The 15,372-nt window shown below is 41.6% G+C and overlaps 1 protein-coding gene across 5 annotated transcripts in view; it reads left to right on the forward strand.

Annotated features, from left to right (window-relative positions):
* The first annotated feature begins 38 nt into the window (after nt 1-38).
* The window catches only part of NEU3 (neuraminidase 3), a 28,573-nt gene continuing 13,239 nt past the window's right edge, over nt 39-15,372 (forward strand). Inside the window, exons 1-2 of one of the 5 annotated variants that reach the window (XM_086678315.1) lie at nt 39-1,500; nt 9,134-9,297. In XM_086678315.1, coding sequence (XP_086534441.1) covers nt 1,299-1,500; nt 9,134-9,297 — 366 coding nt within the window. In that variant the 5' untranslated portion in view covers nt 39-1,298. Of the gene's footprint in view, nt 1,501-6,177; nt 9,298-15,372 lie in introns of those variants that run through there. The other 4 variants (XM_086678318.1, XM_086678314.1, XM_086678319.1 and 1 more) reach the window with 4 other exon arrangements.

Genomic DNA, 15,372 nt, shown 5'->3' on the forward strand with positions numbered 1-15,372 from the left:
AAAAATGGAGTCATAGTCTTGATGAAAGGAATGAACAGAGCAGCAAGTGTTAACGGGCTTACTACTATAGGTTCCTTTTGTTTTCTAGGCTGTTTTACTGGTCAGACACCTGTGTGAATCTGTTGGTGAGGAACTGCTAGCTCTCCAGGGATAACAGTAATGACACAGTACTTTGTGCCCAGCCAGTGTTCCAAGTACTTGACGTGTATTAACTCATCAATGCTCACAGCAGTCCCAAGAAGTAGGGACTGTTACTATCCCCATTTTATAGATGAGAAAACTGAGGCACAAAAGTTGAATAATTGTCACACAGCTAGTATTAGAACTAGGATTTAAACCTGGTTTGTGTGGCTCCAGAGTTGTGAGTTGGCATCTTTTCCAGTATTTTCCCACTATAGTCGGAAAAAGACTGAGCACTTGCCTAACTCCTTTGACCTGTAGGAATATTGTCCCTCTGGCTCACAAAAGTACAGTTCCAGCTGAGCCTAGTACCTAAAACTATATTCAGTTTATAAGAAATTAACGCTTATCACATTTTCCTATGGGAATGTTGCCCTATCTATATAGTGCCACACAGTGGGGGGAATATGGAACATCACTGAACAGGGAGCTGAAGCCTTGGATTCTATACTCTTTACTCTTATAAACCTTGGGTAAGTCATGTAATTCTCTGAGGTTCTAGTTTCCTTTTTTCTTTTTTTTTTTTTTTTTTTTTTAACTTTCTTTTTAAGGTGATAGTCCTATTCTGTCAGCTATGGAGCTCTTGAAAGTGTATAATTAGATAATTGTATTTTTACAATGAAGGAATTATTGTTAGACACAAGGGTCCCAGGGCTTGTGGGCCTAGGGAATAACCCTCTCCACAGTGACTCCTTTGAGTTCTCATACCAGGTGTACCTTTTTGTTTTCATCACAGACCCGTGTCTTATTTTGTTTTGTTTTGTTTTGTTTTTTACAAAAACTGAATTATGTTGAAATATGTTCTACAGTTTTTGTTTTTTCCTGCTCTCTTCCCCCACCTGTAGCTTGGGTTTGTTTTTGTTTTTTTTTTAACTTAATATTTCTTAGGCACTTTCCCTGTCAGTATATATCGATCAAACTCATTTTTTTTTTTGTTATTTAAAATTTTTATTTTTATTTTTGTAAGTAAACCCAACGTGGGGCTTGAACTCAAGACCCCAAGACCAATCCTATGCTCTACCACTTGAGCCAGCCAGCCACCCCAGGTCAGACTCATTTTTAATAGTTGCATAATCTACCAGAGTATAAAGATTGTAACTATTTCCCTATTAGAAGATATGTTTGTTTCTAGTTTTTCACTATTCCAAGGGAGGAGTGAGTTTAGGGGAGAGGGGGGAAAAGTAGGTCCTCAAGTTGAGAGAGACCAGAAACCTGGGTTGTTTTCCAACTTTATTCTAACTTGTGACCTCCAACAAATCTCGTTTCTTCTTTCAGAAGTATCTGACCCTGTCAAAGAAGTTTTGGATCAAAAGATCAAAAGTATCTTTTGAGATGATTTAGGCTCCTTACCCCCGGACATGCCCCACATAGAAAACACTTCTTAGGAATATGAAGATGCAAGTCCTGTAATCCCTTCAATCTGCCCATAAACCCCACTTTGAGATTTCATAAGCTGCATGGATCTCTTAAGGATTTTTTTCCCTGACTCCAGAAACCATTTGAGGCAGTATGATTTTCTAAATAAAGAAGTGGGTTAGCAGCCCGGCCATGTGTTGCACTTGGTCAGCCCCTCTTCCCACCCCCTGCCCCACTTGTGGTATTTTATGACAGTTTCCATCACTTGAACAGGCTCAAGCCTCAGCGTGTGTTTGTGGGGCTGCAGAGCACCTCTCGCCAGCTTTCAGCACCTACAGCAGCCAGTGGTCACCCCAGCCCATTTTGAGTGCCACTTGGCTGCTCTTCTCCCTCTTGAGTAGGTCTGCAGCACCCCTCCCACTGGGAAACGCTGACCCCCATCACATTTTCCTCCTGGCTGTCAACTCCCCACACCCACCTAGGATGGACTTGCATCTTCCAAAATATAGAAGACTGAGGAGAATGGGGAAAGGTATCTAATGTTATTTGCAAATTTCAACTGCTAACATGTATTTAATGTTTGATGCTTTTACATATCTTTGTTTTAGAAACAGTCTTTTTGCTTCGGAACAACCTGATAGAATGGCAGAAAATGCAGAGTTCCTTTGAATACACACCAGTGGTATTTTTTGGGGTCCAGGTTCCTCCTAAGTTGCGAGCCCTTTCTGTCAACAACTGTTTACCCCTGGCTAGACACTCCTCTCCCTAGCCCAAACTTTGTCTCCCTGAGGGAAACCATCTGAGAATACTGCTAAATCACAATATTCTTTGTAGAGCTTATCCATCCTGTTGCTGCTGACAGCCTCATGAAATAGAATATTCTTAACGACCCAGCCCAAAGGTACATGTGCTCAACTCAGATGACTTCTGATATCGACAACTACTTTAAGAATAATTGCAAGGATTCATAACCTTTTTTTGTGCCCTGGATCTTTTTCACAGTCTGGTGTTATCTATGGCCCCTGATTCAGAATGAGAGCTTGAAATGCATAAATACATTTATTTTTCCCCCCAATTTGTTTTTTTTTTTTTCCAACTTTTTTTTTTTTTTTTTTTTTTTGGGACAGAGAGAGACAGAGCATGAACGGGGGAGGGGCAGAGAGAGAGGGAGACACAGAATCGTAAACAGGCTCCAGGCTCTGAGCCATCAGCCCAGAGCCCGACGCGGGGCTCGAACTCCCGGACCGCGAGATCGTGACCTGGCTGAAGTCGGACGCTTAACCGACTGCGCCACCCAGGCGCCCCTATTTATTTATTTTTAAATTGAAGTATGGTTGACATACAATATTTATGTTTCAGGTGTACAACATAGTAATTCGATGCTTCCATACATTCTGAAATGCTCAATGCTCACCATCTGAACCCATACAATGTTATTATAATATTAACTATATTCCCTATGCTGTACTTTACATCCTGTGACTTATTTTATAGCTGGAAATGTATACCTCTTTTATACCCCTTTTATAGCTGGAAATGTATACCCACAACCCCTCCAGCAACCCTCTGTTTGTTCTCTATATTTAAGAGTCTCTTATGTTTTGTCACCCTCCCTGTTTTTATACTAGTTTTGCTTCCCCTTCCCTTATGTTCATCTGTTTTGTATCTTAAAGTCCTGATAATGAGTGAAGTCATACGATATTTGTCTTTCTCTGACTAATTTTGCTTTAGCAAAATACCCTCTAGTTCCATCCACGTAGTTGCAAATGGCAAGATTTCATTCTTTTTGATTGTCGAGTAATACTCCATTGTATGTGTGTGTATACACATATACATATATATATACATATACATATATATACATATATATATATATATATGCCACATCACCTTTATCATTCATCCATCAATGGACATTTGGGTTCTTTCTATACTTTGGCTGTTGTTGATAGTGCTGCCGTAAACATTGGAGTGCATATGCCCCTTTGAAACAGCATACCTGTATCTCTTGGATAAATACCTACTAGTGCAATTGCTGGGTTGTAGGGTAGTTCTATTTTTAATTTTTTGAGGAACCTCCATACTGTTTTCCAGAGTGACTACACCAGTTTGCATTCCCACCAGCGGCAAAAAAGAGATCCTCTTTCTCCGCATCCTCGCCAACATCTGTTGTTGCCTTAGTTGTTAATGTTAGCCATTCTGGTAGGTGTGAGGTGGTATCTCATTGTGGTTTTGATTTGTATTTCCCTGGTGGTGAGTGATGTTGAGCATTTTTTCATGTGTCGGCTGGCCATCTGGATGTCTTTGGAGAAGGGTCTGTTCATGTCTGCTGCCCATTTCTTCACTGGATTATTTGTTTTTTTGAGTGTTGATTTGATTAAGTTCTTTATGGATTTTGGATACTAACCCTTTATCTGATATGTCATTTGCAGATATCTTCTCCCATTCTGTCAGTTGCCTTTTCGTTTTGCTGATTGTTTCCTTCACTGTGCAGAAGATTTTTTTTTTTTTTTTTTTTTTTTTTTTTAATGAGGTCCCAATAGTTCATTTTTGCTTTTATTTCCTTTGCCTTGGGAGATATGTTGAGTAAGAAGTTGCTGCGGCCAAGGTCAAAGAGGTTTTTGCTTGCTTTCTCCTCTAGGATTTTGATGGCTTCCTGTCTTACATTTAGGTCTTTCATCCATTTTGAGTTTATTTTTGTGTATGGTGTAAGAAAGTAGTCCAGGTTAATTTTTCTGCATGTCGCTGTCCAGTTTTCCCAGCACCACTTCCTGAAGGGACTGTCTTTATTCCACTGGATATTCTTTCCTGCTTTGTCAAAGATTAGTTGGCCATACGTTTGTGGGTCCATTCCTAGGTTCTGTATTCTGTTCCATTGATCTGAGTGTCTGTTCTTGTGCCAGTACCATACTGTCTTGATGATTACAACTTTGTAATACAGCTTGAAGTTCAGGATTGTGATGCCTCCAACTTTGGTTTTCTTTTTCAAGATTGCTTTGGCTATTCGGGGTCTTTTCTGATTCCATACAAATTTTAGGATTGTTTGTTCCAGCTCTGTGAAGAATGCTGGTGTTATTTTGATAGGGATTGCATTGAATATGTAGACTGCTTTGGGTAATGTTGACATTTTAACAATATTTGTTCTTTCTGTCCAGGAGCATGGAATCTTTTTCCATTTTTTTGTGTCTTCAATTTCTTTCATAAGCTTTCTATAATTTTCAGTGTATAGATTTCTCACCTCTTTGGTTAGATTTATTCCTAGGTATTTTATGGTTTTTGGTGCAATTGTCAATGGGACCGATTCCTTGATTTCTCTTTCTGTTGCTTCATTGTTTGTGTATAGGAATACAACTGATTCCTGTGCATTGATTTTATATCCTGCCACTTTGCTGAATTCATGGATCAGTTCTAGCAATTTTTTTTTGGAATCTTTTGGGTTTTCCATGTAGAGTATCATGTCATCTGCGAAGAGTGAAAGTGTGACGTCCTCCTGGCTGATTTGGATACCTTTTATTCCTTTGTGTTGTCTGACTGCTGAGGCTAAGACTTACAATACTATGTTGAATAACAGTGGCGAGAATGGACATCCCTGTCTTGTTCCTGACCTTAGGGGGAAAGCTCTCAGTTTTTCCCCACTGAGGATGATATTAGCATTGGGTCTTTCATATATGGCTTTTATGATCTCAAGGTATGATCCTTCTATCCCTACGTAAGGGTTTTTATCAAGAAACGATGCTGTATTTTGTCAGATGCTTTCTCTACATCTATTGAGTCGATCATGTGGTTCTTGTCGTTTCTTTTATTGATGTGGTGAATCACATTGATTGTTTTGTGGACATTGAACCAGCCCTGCATCCCAGCTATAAATCCCACTTGGTCGTGGTGAATAATTTTTTTAATGTACTGTTGGATCCAGTTGGCTAATATCTTGTTGAGGATTTTTCCATCCATGTTCATCAGGGAAATTGGTCTGTAGTTCTCCTTTTTAGTGGGGTCTTTGTCTGGTTTTGGAATCAAGGTAATGCTGGCTTCATAGACTGAACTTGGAAGTTTTCCTTGCATTTCTATTTTTTGGAACAGCTTCAAGAGAATAGATGTTAACTATTTAAATGTTTGGTAGAATCCCTGGAAATCCATCTGGCCCTGGACTCTTGTCTTTTAGGAGATTTTTGATTACTAATTCGATTTCTTTACTGGTTATGGGTCTGTTCAAATTTTCTATTTCTTCCTGTTTCAGTTTTGGTAGTTTAAAGGTTTCTAGGAATTTGTCCATTTCTTCCATATTGCCCATTTTATTGGTGTATAATTGCTCATAATATTCTCCTCTTATTTGTATTTCTGCTGTATTGGTTGTCATCTCTCCTCTTTCATTCTTGATTTTATTTATTTGGGTCCTTTCCTTTTTATTTTTGATCAAACTGTCTAGGGGTTTATCAATTTTGTTAATTCTGTCAAAGAACCAGCTTCTGGTTTCATTGATCTCTTTTTTTTTTTTTTTCCCCCTGATAGCATTGATTTCTGCTCTGATCTTTATTATTTCCTACCTTCTGCTTTTGGGTTTTATTTGCTGTCCTTTTTCCAGCTCTTTACTTTCCAGCTCCAAGCTTTAAGGTGTTAAGTTTAGGTTGTATATCTGAGACCTTTCTTCCTTCTTTAGGAAGGCATGGATTGCTATATACTTCTCTCTTAGGACTGCCTTTGCTGTGTCCCAGAGGTTTTGGGCTGTGGTGTTATTTTCATCAGCTTCCATGTAGTTTTTAATTTCCTCTTTAACTGCTTGGTTAGCCTATTCATTCTTTAGTAGGATGTTCTTCAGTCTCCAAGTATTTGTTACCTTTCCACGTTTTTTCTTGTGGTTGATTTCGAGTTTCATAGCATTGTGGTCTGAAAATATGCACGGTATGATCTCAGTCGTTTTGTACTTGTTGAGGGCTAATTTGTGTGCCATTATGTGATCTATTCTGGAGAACATTCCATGTGTACTGGAGAAGAATGTATATTCCGCTGCTTTAGGATGGAATGTTCTGAATACATCTGTTAAGTCCATCCAGTCCAGTGTGTCATTCAAAGCCATTGTTTCTTTGTTGATTTTCTGTTTAGATGATCTGTCCATTGCTGTAAGTGGGGTGTTGAAGTCCCCTACTATTATGGTGGTATTATGAATGAGTTTCTTTATGTTTGTGGTTAATTGATTTATATATTTGGGTGCTTCCACATTTGGAACACAAATATTTACACTTGTTAGGTCTTCTTGGTGAATAGACCCCTTAATTATGATATAATGCCCTTCTTCATCTCTTGTTACAGTCTTTATTTTAAAGTCTAGATTGTCTGATACAAGTATCAAGGATACAAGTATGGCTACTACACCTTTCTTTTGTCAACCATTAGCATAATAGATGGTTCTCCGTCCCCTTACTTTCAATCTGAAGGTGTCTTTAGGTCTAAAGTGGGTCTCTTGTAAACAGCATATAGATGGATCTTGTTTTCTTATCCATTCTGTTACCCTATGTCTTTTGATTGGAGCTGTTAGTCCATTGACGTTTAGAGTGAGTACTGAAAGATACGAATTTATTGCCATTATGTTGCTTGTAGAGTTGGAGTTTCTGGTGGTGTTCTCTGGTCCTTTCTAGTCTGTGTTGCTTTTGATCTTTTTTTTTTTTTTTTTTTTAATCTTTTTTCCTCTCAGAGAGTCCCTCTTAAAATTTCTTGCAGGGCTGGTTTAGTGGTCATAAACCTCTTTAATTTTTGTTTGGGAAACTTTTAATCTCTCCTTCTATTTTGAATAACATCCTTGCTGGCTGGATAAAGAATTCTTGGCTGCATATTTTTCCAGTTCAGCACATTGAATATATCCTGCCACTCCTTTCTGGCCTGCCAAGTTTCTGTGGATAGGTCTGCTGCAAACCTGATCTGTCTTCCCTTGTAGGTTAAGGGCTTTTTTCCCCTTGCTGCTTTCATGATTCTTTCCTCGCCTGAGTGTTTTGTGAACTTGACTATGATATGCCTTGTTGATGGTCGGTTTTTGTTGAATCTAATGGGAGTCCTCTGTGCTTCCTGGGTTTTGATGTCTGTGTCTTTCCCCAGGTTAGGAAAGTTTGCCTCTGATTTGCTTATATAACCCTTCTACCCCTTTTCTCTTTCTTCATCTTCTGGGACACCTATGATTTTTATGTTGTTCCTTTTTAATGAGTCACTGATTAATTTTTAAATTGTGGTCTTTTGTCTTAGTCTCTCCCTTTTTTTCTGCTTCATTCTTCCTAAGTTTGTCCTCTATAATGCTGATTCACTGCTCTGCCTCATATCCTTACTGCTGTGGCATCCATTCGAGATTGCAGCTCAGTTATTGCATTTTTTATTTCATCCTGACTAGCGTTTACTTCTTTTATCTCTGCAGAGAAGGATTCTAATCTGTTTTTGACCCCAGCTAGTATTCTTATTATCATGATTCTAAATTCTGGTTCAGACATCTTGCTTGTATCTGTGTTGATTAAGTTCCTAGCTGTCATTTCTTCCTGCTCTTTCTTTTGGATTGAATGCCTTCGTTTAGTCATTTTGAAGAAAAGGAATTGGTAAGGTAAAAAAAAATTAAAAAATTAAAAACAACACACACACAAAATCAAATAAATAATATAGATCCTAGGTGTGTTGTGGTCTGGTTCTTGAAAGGAGTTTAATAGATTAGGGGAAAAAAGGGATAAAAAAGAAAAAACATTTGAAAATTTGAGAAAATGAATACCGTGAAATGAAATGATGGAAGTAAAATAGAATTTGAAAAATATAAAAAAAAGTAAAAAATATAGTAGAAAATAATAAGGAAGAATATTTTTAATAAAAACTGAAAATAAAAATAATTTCTCTTTCTGTATTCATGAAAAAGAAAAAAAAATTTGAATAGATGTACCAGTGAACAGACTGAAATACGATTGAAACTACATCGTTTTCCCCTACAGGTCAAACTATGAAGCACTTTATAGTCCATAAACTAAGCAGGGGGCGAGATTTGTGTTGTTCCTGAAAAGTGAGGTTGGCCCAGTTGGGCGGGGCTTAGTTTAAACGGCTCCATTCTCTACTAGATGGCACTGCTTACCTTACTGGGTGCATTGTTATGGTGCTTGTAGGTGGGTATGCGCATGCGCGGGAGGAGTGAAAATGGCGTCGCCCAGCTATTCAGTCTCAAGTGCGGGAACTCTGTGCTCTCCCCAACCAGCAATCGCACACCCGTCCTTTGTCTCCGGCTTCTGTCCACTCCCTGCTTTTACACTGTCTGTGACCAAGCCTTCAGTTTGCCAGGAGGCACCTCTCCTGGGTTTTACCTCAGATGCGGCTGTATTTCCTAACCCCTCAATTCTGAGGGACTGTGGCTTTGACCCGCTCAGATCCTTTGGGAGAGGGTCTCACCGAGCAATGGCCAGTGCCGGCCACACCCAGGAATATTCGCAGGATTGTGCTGCTGCCGATGCCCGGAGACTGCAACTGGGTGCCAGCCTGCCCCAGAAAAAGTTAACACGATCATATAGCACCAGCGTTTCAGGGATTATGGGAAATCACAACATACATCTGGTACCAGGTTTCACCCTTAACGACCTTGTTCCAGCACCAGCGAATGTGGGTGTTCTCTGGGGTCTGCTGCGACCAGCCGGCCACACAGTCTCTACCAAATGTCCTTCCAGCAATGGAACTGCTTCTCTCTGTGTGGCCCGTGGACCTCCCGGATGCTATTCTCCTGGAGATTCGCCCTTCCCACCAGAGCACCACCAGGTATAGAGCTGTGGAGTTTCAGACTCTGCTCCCCCTGTTTATAGAGCCTTAATGGAATTTAAACCCTCTCCTTTCTCCCTTTTTTAGTTAAGTCCCTGCGGCTGTTTCCACTTTTCCACTTTCTCTCTAGCTGCTTTGGGGGGAGGGTGCTTTTCTCATACTCCCTGCCCCCCCCCCCCATCTTCTCTGTCCTCAAGCAAAAACAGCTCCCTGCCCTTTGCGGCCTCTCTCCTCCCCAGTTCACCTGTCCGCACTGTGTACCTGCTTAATTTTGTGGTTCATGTTGCGCAGATTGTTGTGTTCATCCTCAAATCAGTTTTCTAGGTGTGCAAGATGGTTTAGTGTTGATCTGGCTGTATTTCACGGACACGAGACACAAAAAAAACTTTCATGCTGTTCTGCTATCTTGTCTTCTCCGGAAATCCATAAATACATTTAAATACATTATTCCCTGTTAGAAATAGGGTTGGAGAAGATGGTTGCAAGCTCTGAGTACTGGGAAAGTAGGTTCAGAGGCAGGTAGTTGCTCAGAAGGTGCCCTGGTTGTTGCTTACTTTCCAGTCGGTGAATCCCACCATTAATGGATTTCCTCACTAATCTGGCAGCCTTGGCTCTCCACCCTATTATAACTAGTGACACTAATATTCATCATGAGTGGGCAGCAGGTTCCTCCTTTCAGACAGCAGTTACAGACACACCCCTACAGGAGCATGAAAAGAGGGAAATCCCTTCTGTGGGCAGAAACCAGGTGAATTTTCTAAACTTCAGCTAGTTTGCTTGGGAGAGAAGGGATTCGGATACAGAATGCCTATTAAGGAAGAATGGCAACTGTTGAGTTGTCTTAACAGCCAAACCCCTCCTACAATTTATCAGGCCAAGCTTAGATCTGTTCAGAGACCACAGTAAAGGACTGGGAACTTTTTGCAGGGGGTCTTGACTGCTGTGAGGGAGCTTTGGCCCTTTGGGAAGAGTTCCCTGTGTCAAACCCTGTGACAATGGGAAACCATTGATGAATATTGAGTAGTATTCAAGCTCTTAGTTCCCTGGATTTGGCTTATAATGCTGTTAAAGGGGACCCACTAGAGAATGAAGAACTGTTAGGAGAAGCAATCTACCATAACCCTGAGCACCCCTGCATGTTCTCACTTCATGTGAATGTAAGACCCTGACCACTTCCTGGGGCATATCTTCGTGTTCTGGCAGTAAGCAATCTTGAGAATTGAAGTAATGTCTCTTCCCTACTTTGCACTATAAAAATGTTGAATCTCCCAAGCTCAGGGTTCTTTTCCTGTGACACATCCCCCTGCATGTGTAGGCATCCATCCATCTAGACCTACCCCAAGTCACTTTTGTTGGGGAGGGGGACTTGAAGAACTAGCACAAACCTGCTCACGTTGCTTCCTGTAAGTGTAAAAGTTCTTTGGGTTTGATCTGGGAGTCTCATGTCTTCTACCAGTATCCATGATAAAATAGTAGGCTAACCTGTTAGTTGCAAGTAGGATAAAATTGTAGCCCTTTCATAGGCTACTCTGACAGTTTGGGTAACAAGGACAGGATACAGGTAGCCATGACTTTCTACAAGAGAAAGGACATGGGTCGGGTGAGAGGATGTGAGAAAATAACCTGGGGTCTGGTAGGAAATACTGCTGAGCAAGTGGGTAAGGGTCCTTCACTGTCCCACCTGTTAATGAAATTTTTGAAGCAAAACAGCAAGAGGTAGGATTGAAACACATTGCCCAAATGGTACTTAGGTTGTTGTTCACTCTTTTCTGGACAGGAGGAGGAAAGAATGTTTTGACAACAAGGCAGTAAGCCTGTGGCCCCAGCTGAAGGCTCTATGGCTGTGGCTGATGAGTAGAGGGTTTCCCGAAGGTGAAATAAATGGCAATAAAGATACAGAGTTTGAATGGACCAAATATATTAGGAGTTTGTTATGACCAAGCAGGTAGCCATTTGAAGTGAAAGTAAATACATGACCTTGTTTACTGACACAAGGCCAGTCTCTATAACCCCTGATCCTTTTCTCCCTTTGTTTTAAGGAAAGAAGCTATTTATGTTCGGGATCTTTGAGGAGGAGAGGGACTCCCTTTTAACAACTCTACTGAATATAAGCATCTAAGTCACCATCCTACTTGGTCCCATGGGCACAGGGAGCCCTGGGCACAGGAATGGTCAGAAGTACCAAGGACTGTGGGGCAGATCCATGGTAGTATGCAAGGTGGGCAAACAAAAAAATAGCCCCTGAACCCTAGGTGCTCCTCAGAGCCAAGAGGTACACTAGGGAAAAGGCAGCACTGACCCCAGAGCAGGAGTCAGAGAAAAGACCTTCCTGCTGACCCAGCTGCCCCCTGCAGGCTAGCCTCTCCTACTCCTGTGACTTCCTCGAACTCTTGGGTTGGAACATGATTTCTTGGTGGTTGTGGCTGTGCCTTGCAATATCGGTCTCAGATTGCTTGGTCTGAGTCCCTGTAGTTGGTGGGGGGAGTGGGGGAGTGCTTGACTTCACCTGGCAGGGTTTGGGCAAAGTCTGTAGTAGGAAAGGAAAACTAAATAACTGTAGGGGAGCCTCTACACTGGCTCAGTGTTACTGTTGTATGGCTTTCACAGTAATGTGTTATTGACAGCAATTATACATTAAATTGAAGTGTGAAAGTTTGCAAGTCTCCCATTCAGGGACTACTGCTTATAGAGAAGTGATTCCTGTTTCCTCTTGAGTAGCATAACAAAATACAGAATCCTAAGAGGTGAGAAAGGAAAATCAACAGCTTTAGTTAGGTGAGAACTTGGTGACTGCTGGAGTATTCAGCCCATTTCCTAATATAGCAGTGCCACGTATCCTTTGCAGGCACCAAGTACACCCTTTGAAAAAGTTGGACAGCTGGGAGGCTACTACTGAGCTATTGTTGAAATGACGTCCAACCTGTAGAAGCCTGGTACCTGGCCTAACATCCCCACTTTGGGTTACACGAACTCAAACTTGAAATTAACAAAAAGCCCAGCAGCCTTCCCTAGTCAAATGGAAATGATGCTTTTTGGGGATGCAGCCGCTGCCCATCTTAGTTTTACTTGAAAAAGTGATACCCACTCCTTTGGAAAGACTGTATTCCAAGACTCAGCTGCCTGAAGCAAAGCCACTGGCTCAAAAGGGCCCTTGATTACAGAGACTTTCCCAGTCAGATGCCTGAGCCTGGTTCACTTATGGTCCAGCTAAGTTAAGAGCTGTCGATGTCAAGTGATGTTTCTGGAAACTGACTACAGTAAAGGCTGGTCAGCACAATGGGCTGAATTGAAGGCTATGACCCTCATCCTAAGCATTCCTTAGAGACCAAACATGTTATATTTTTACTGACTCGGGCTATGGTCTATCACTTGGCAGACATAGACTGTCAGATTAAAGACACTCTTGGGGGCCACAAACTAAAAATGAATTGCAGCTATTAGTTGAACTGTCTGGATCACTCATGTAGATGCTCACAGTGGGGGCTTATTCACTGAAGACCAACTGGAATCAAATTGCTGACGGAGCCTGTAACCACTCAGATTGCCACCATCATTGCCTGTATCCATCATCATACCAGATATGACATTACATGCACCGTCATAGCCTGGGCACAGAGTAAAAGTTTTATGCTTCTGGTGCAGAGGCTACCACTACATGCCAGGTTTGTGACTCCTGTTAAAAGTCCTGTTAGTCTAGGGGCACCTGGGTGGCTCAGTCGGTTGAGCCTCCGACTTCAGCTCAGGTCATGATCTCGCAGTCTTTGAGTTCAAGCCCCGCGTCAGGCTCTGTGCTGACAGCTCAGAGCCTGGAGCCTGCTTAGGATTCTATGTCTCTGTCTCTGCCCCTCCCCTGCTCATGCTCTGTCTCTCTCTCTGTCAAAATAAATAAACATTAAAAAAAGAAAAAAAAAGTCCTGCTAGTCTAGCCATGAGTGAAGCCACATAGCCCAGGCATGACCTCCATCCACTTCTGGCTGACTAACTCTGTCAGGCCTTTGGTTCCCTCTTGAGGTTACCAATAGTGCTTCAACAGGATACCTTTTCAGGTTACAGTGTTGCTGTTCTAGTCAATCAGCCAACTCTACCCTGTTTTGATCTTGAAACTAATCTGTCTCATGATTTTGTTTTCCTTGACCACATACATTCTGACAGTGGTGACTCTTTATTGTGAAAACCACTCAACAGCAGAGGGCTGATAATCAAAGTATTTGATTGACTTTCCACTCCTCCATCCACAGGTATCGACTATTGTTGAATGTTGGGACAGCCTACTGAAAAAACAGCCTACAGTCACAAGATTTCTGACTACTTCACTTACCTTGTCCTGGTCAATACACCTTTGTAAAGCAGTTTGGCCACTGAATGTGGCTGTCCCCAGAAAGTGGTCACTTTGTCTTTACTGCAGTATTAAGATTCTCCAGAAAAAAAAGGCTCATTTCCTGGCTTGAAGACAGGCAGATAGAGTGAATTCTCCTTTACCCCAACTTTTGTCCTATTCAGGTTTCCAACAGATTGGATGAAACCCACCTATTTTTGACAGGGCAGTTTGCTTTACTGGATCTACTGAGTCAAATGGTAATCTGATCAAGGAACATCCTCAGACATACCCAGAATAATGCTTAATCAAATATCTGGGGACCCCGTGTCCCAGTCAAAGCGATGCATAAAATTAACTCTCATAGCTGCTTATGGTGTAATGATCAAAATGAGAGGGATTGGAGAGTGTTGTGTAGATTTATCCTAAAAATTCTGTTTTCAGCCCTGACCATTGTTAGGCATGATGTTATATTTGCCCTAACAGCATCCCCAGGCCCACCTTGTTACTACAACTTCCAGGTGGCAGCCTAGTCACATTGAATTCTGGTTCTCATTGAATTCTGTTTCAGGCACTTGGATTCTCTGGTTGGTTTGACATGGTCCTAGATCATGACATTTGGAAAAAGAGTCACCTCTAGAGCCTTTCTCTGAAAGGAAAATGGCCTAGTACAATTCTACCAAGCTGTTGCAAACTCCATAAACTTGACTGACTACTTGGTTTGACATCCCCCACTAGATGGCTCTGACCACAATTTGATAGTCATTCCCTTTAACCTACTGAGAAGTCTTATCGGAAACATCAGGTGCACTTGCAGCTCCTATTCCTCTCTGTAAAATGCACAACCTCTACATGTCTCCGTCACCCCCATTCTTGTAGCTATTGCTGTTTCCTTATGGGGTCCACCTCACTGTTGGTGTGGACATATGGGACAGTTTGGGCCAACTGCCATCAGACTGTCTTTCCAAAAATAAGGCCTGGTTTCAATCATACTTAAGTGGATGGGGACTCTGAAGCCTACCAGGTATCAGGAGGCCTCATTAGTGACACTGTCAACCTGTGTCCCCTAATTGATAATAGGTCCCAGTTAGGAGGTCCCAACAATTGTAAACAGGGGTATCACATATGACCTCAGGACTATACCTTCTATGTGGAAGTCAGGCATTAACTTGCCCCCTCCCTGAAAACATCGTGCCTTGTTCCGTAGGGAGGGTCATAAGCAACCTTCAAGTGTTTAAAGAAGAACCACCATTAGATCATGTAGCCCTCAGATGACTGTAGAGATTCCTCCAAGATGAAGCTGCCTTTGGTTACATAGGGGAACTTCCCGGAGGGTTGGCTGATTTATTTATGCACGTTCTGCAAGAAGTTATCCTATCTTGAGGGTCATCCTGTTTGAAATGTTGATATGAAATTCATCCCTGACTTTAGCTGAAGGCAACAATGATACCACCTCAGCCCTGGAAGGCATTTGGGTGAGCCTCAGTTCACTGGCCAATGTGGTTATGGATGATAGAATTGCCCTTGACTTCCTTGTGGGCCCAGGTAGAGTCTGCAAACACTAATACATTCTCTGTACCCAGATTAATGCCTCAGGCTGGGTTTAAGGTCAATACAGATATAAGAGAATGGCACCCAGCTTTCTAAAGCAGACCTTGATGGCTTATGGTTGGTTGGTTTTCTTGTTTTGTTTTTGTTTGTTTGTTTTTTTATGTTGTTTGTTTTTCTACCTAGTTGAGCCCTGGCCCTTGGGTATGGGT

The sequence above is a fragment of the Puma concolor genome, chromosome D1 (genome assembly GCF_028749965.1).
Source record: "Puma concolor isolate L17-30 chromosome D1, mPumCon1.1.hap2, whole genome shotgun sequence".
In the NCBI taxonomy this organism is placed as follows: Eukaryota; Metazoa; Chordata; class Mammalia; order Carnivora; family Felidae; genus Puma; species Puma concolor.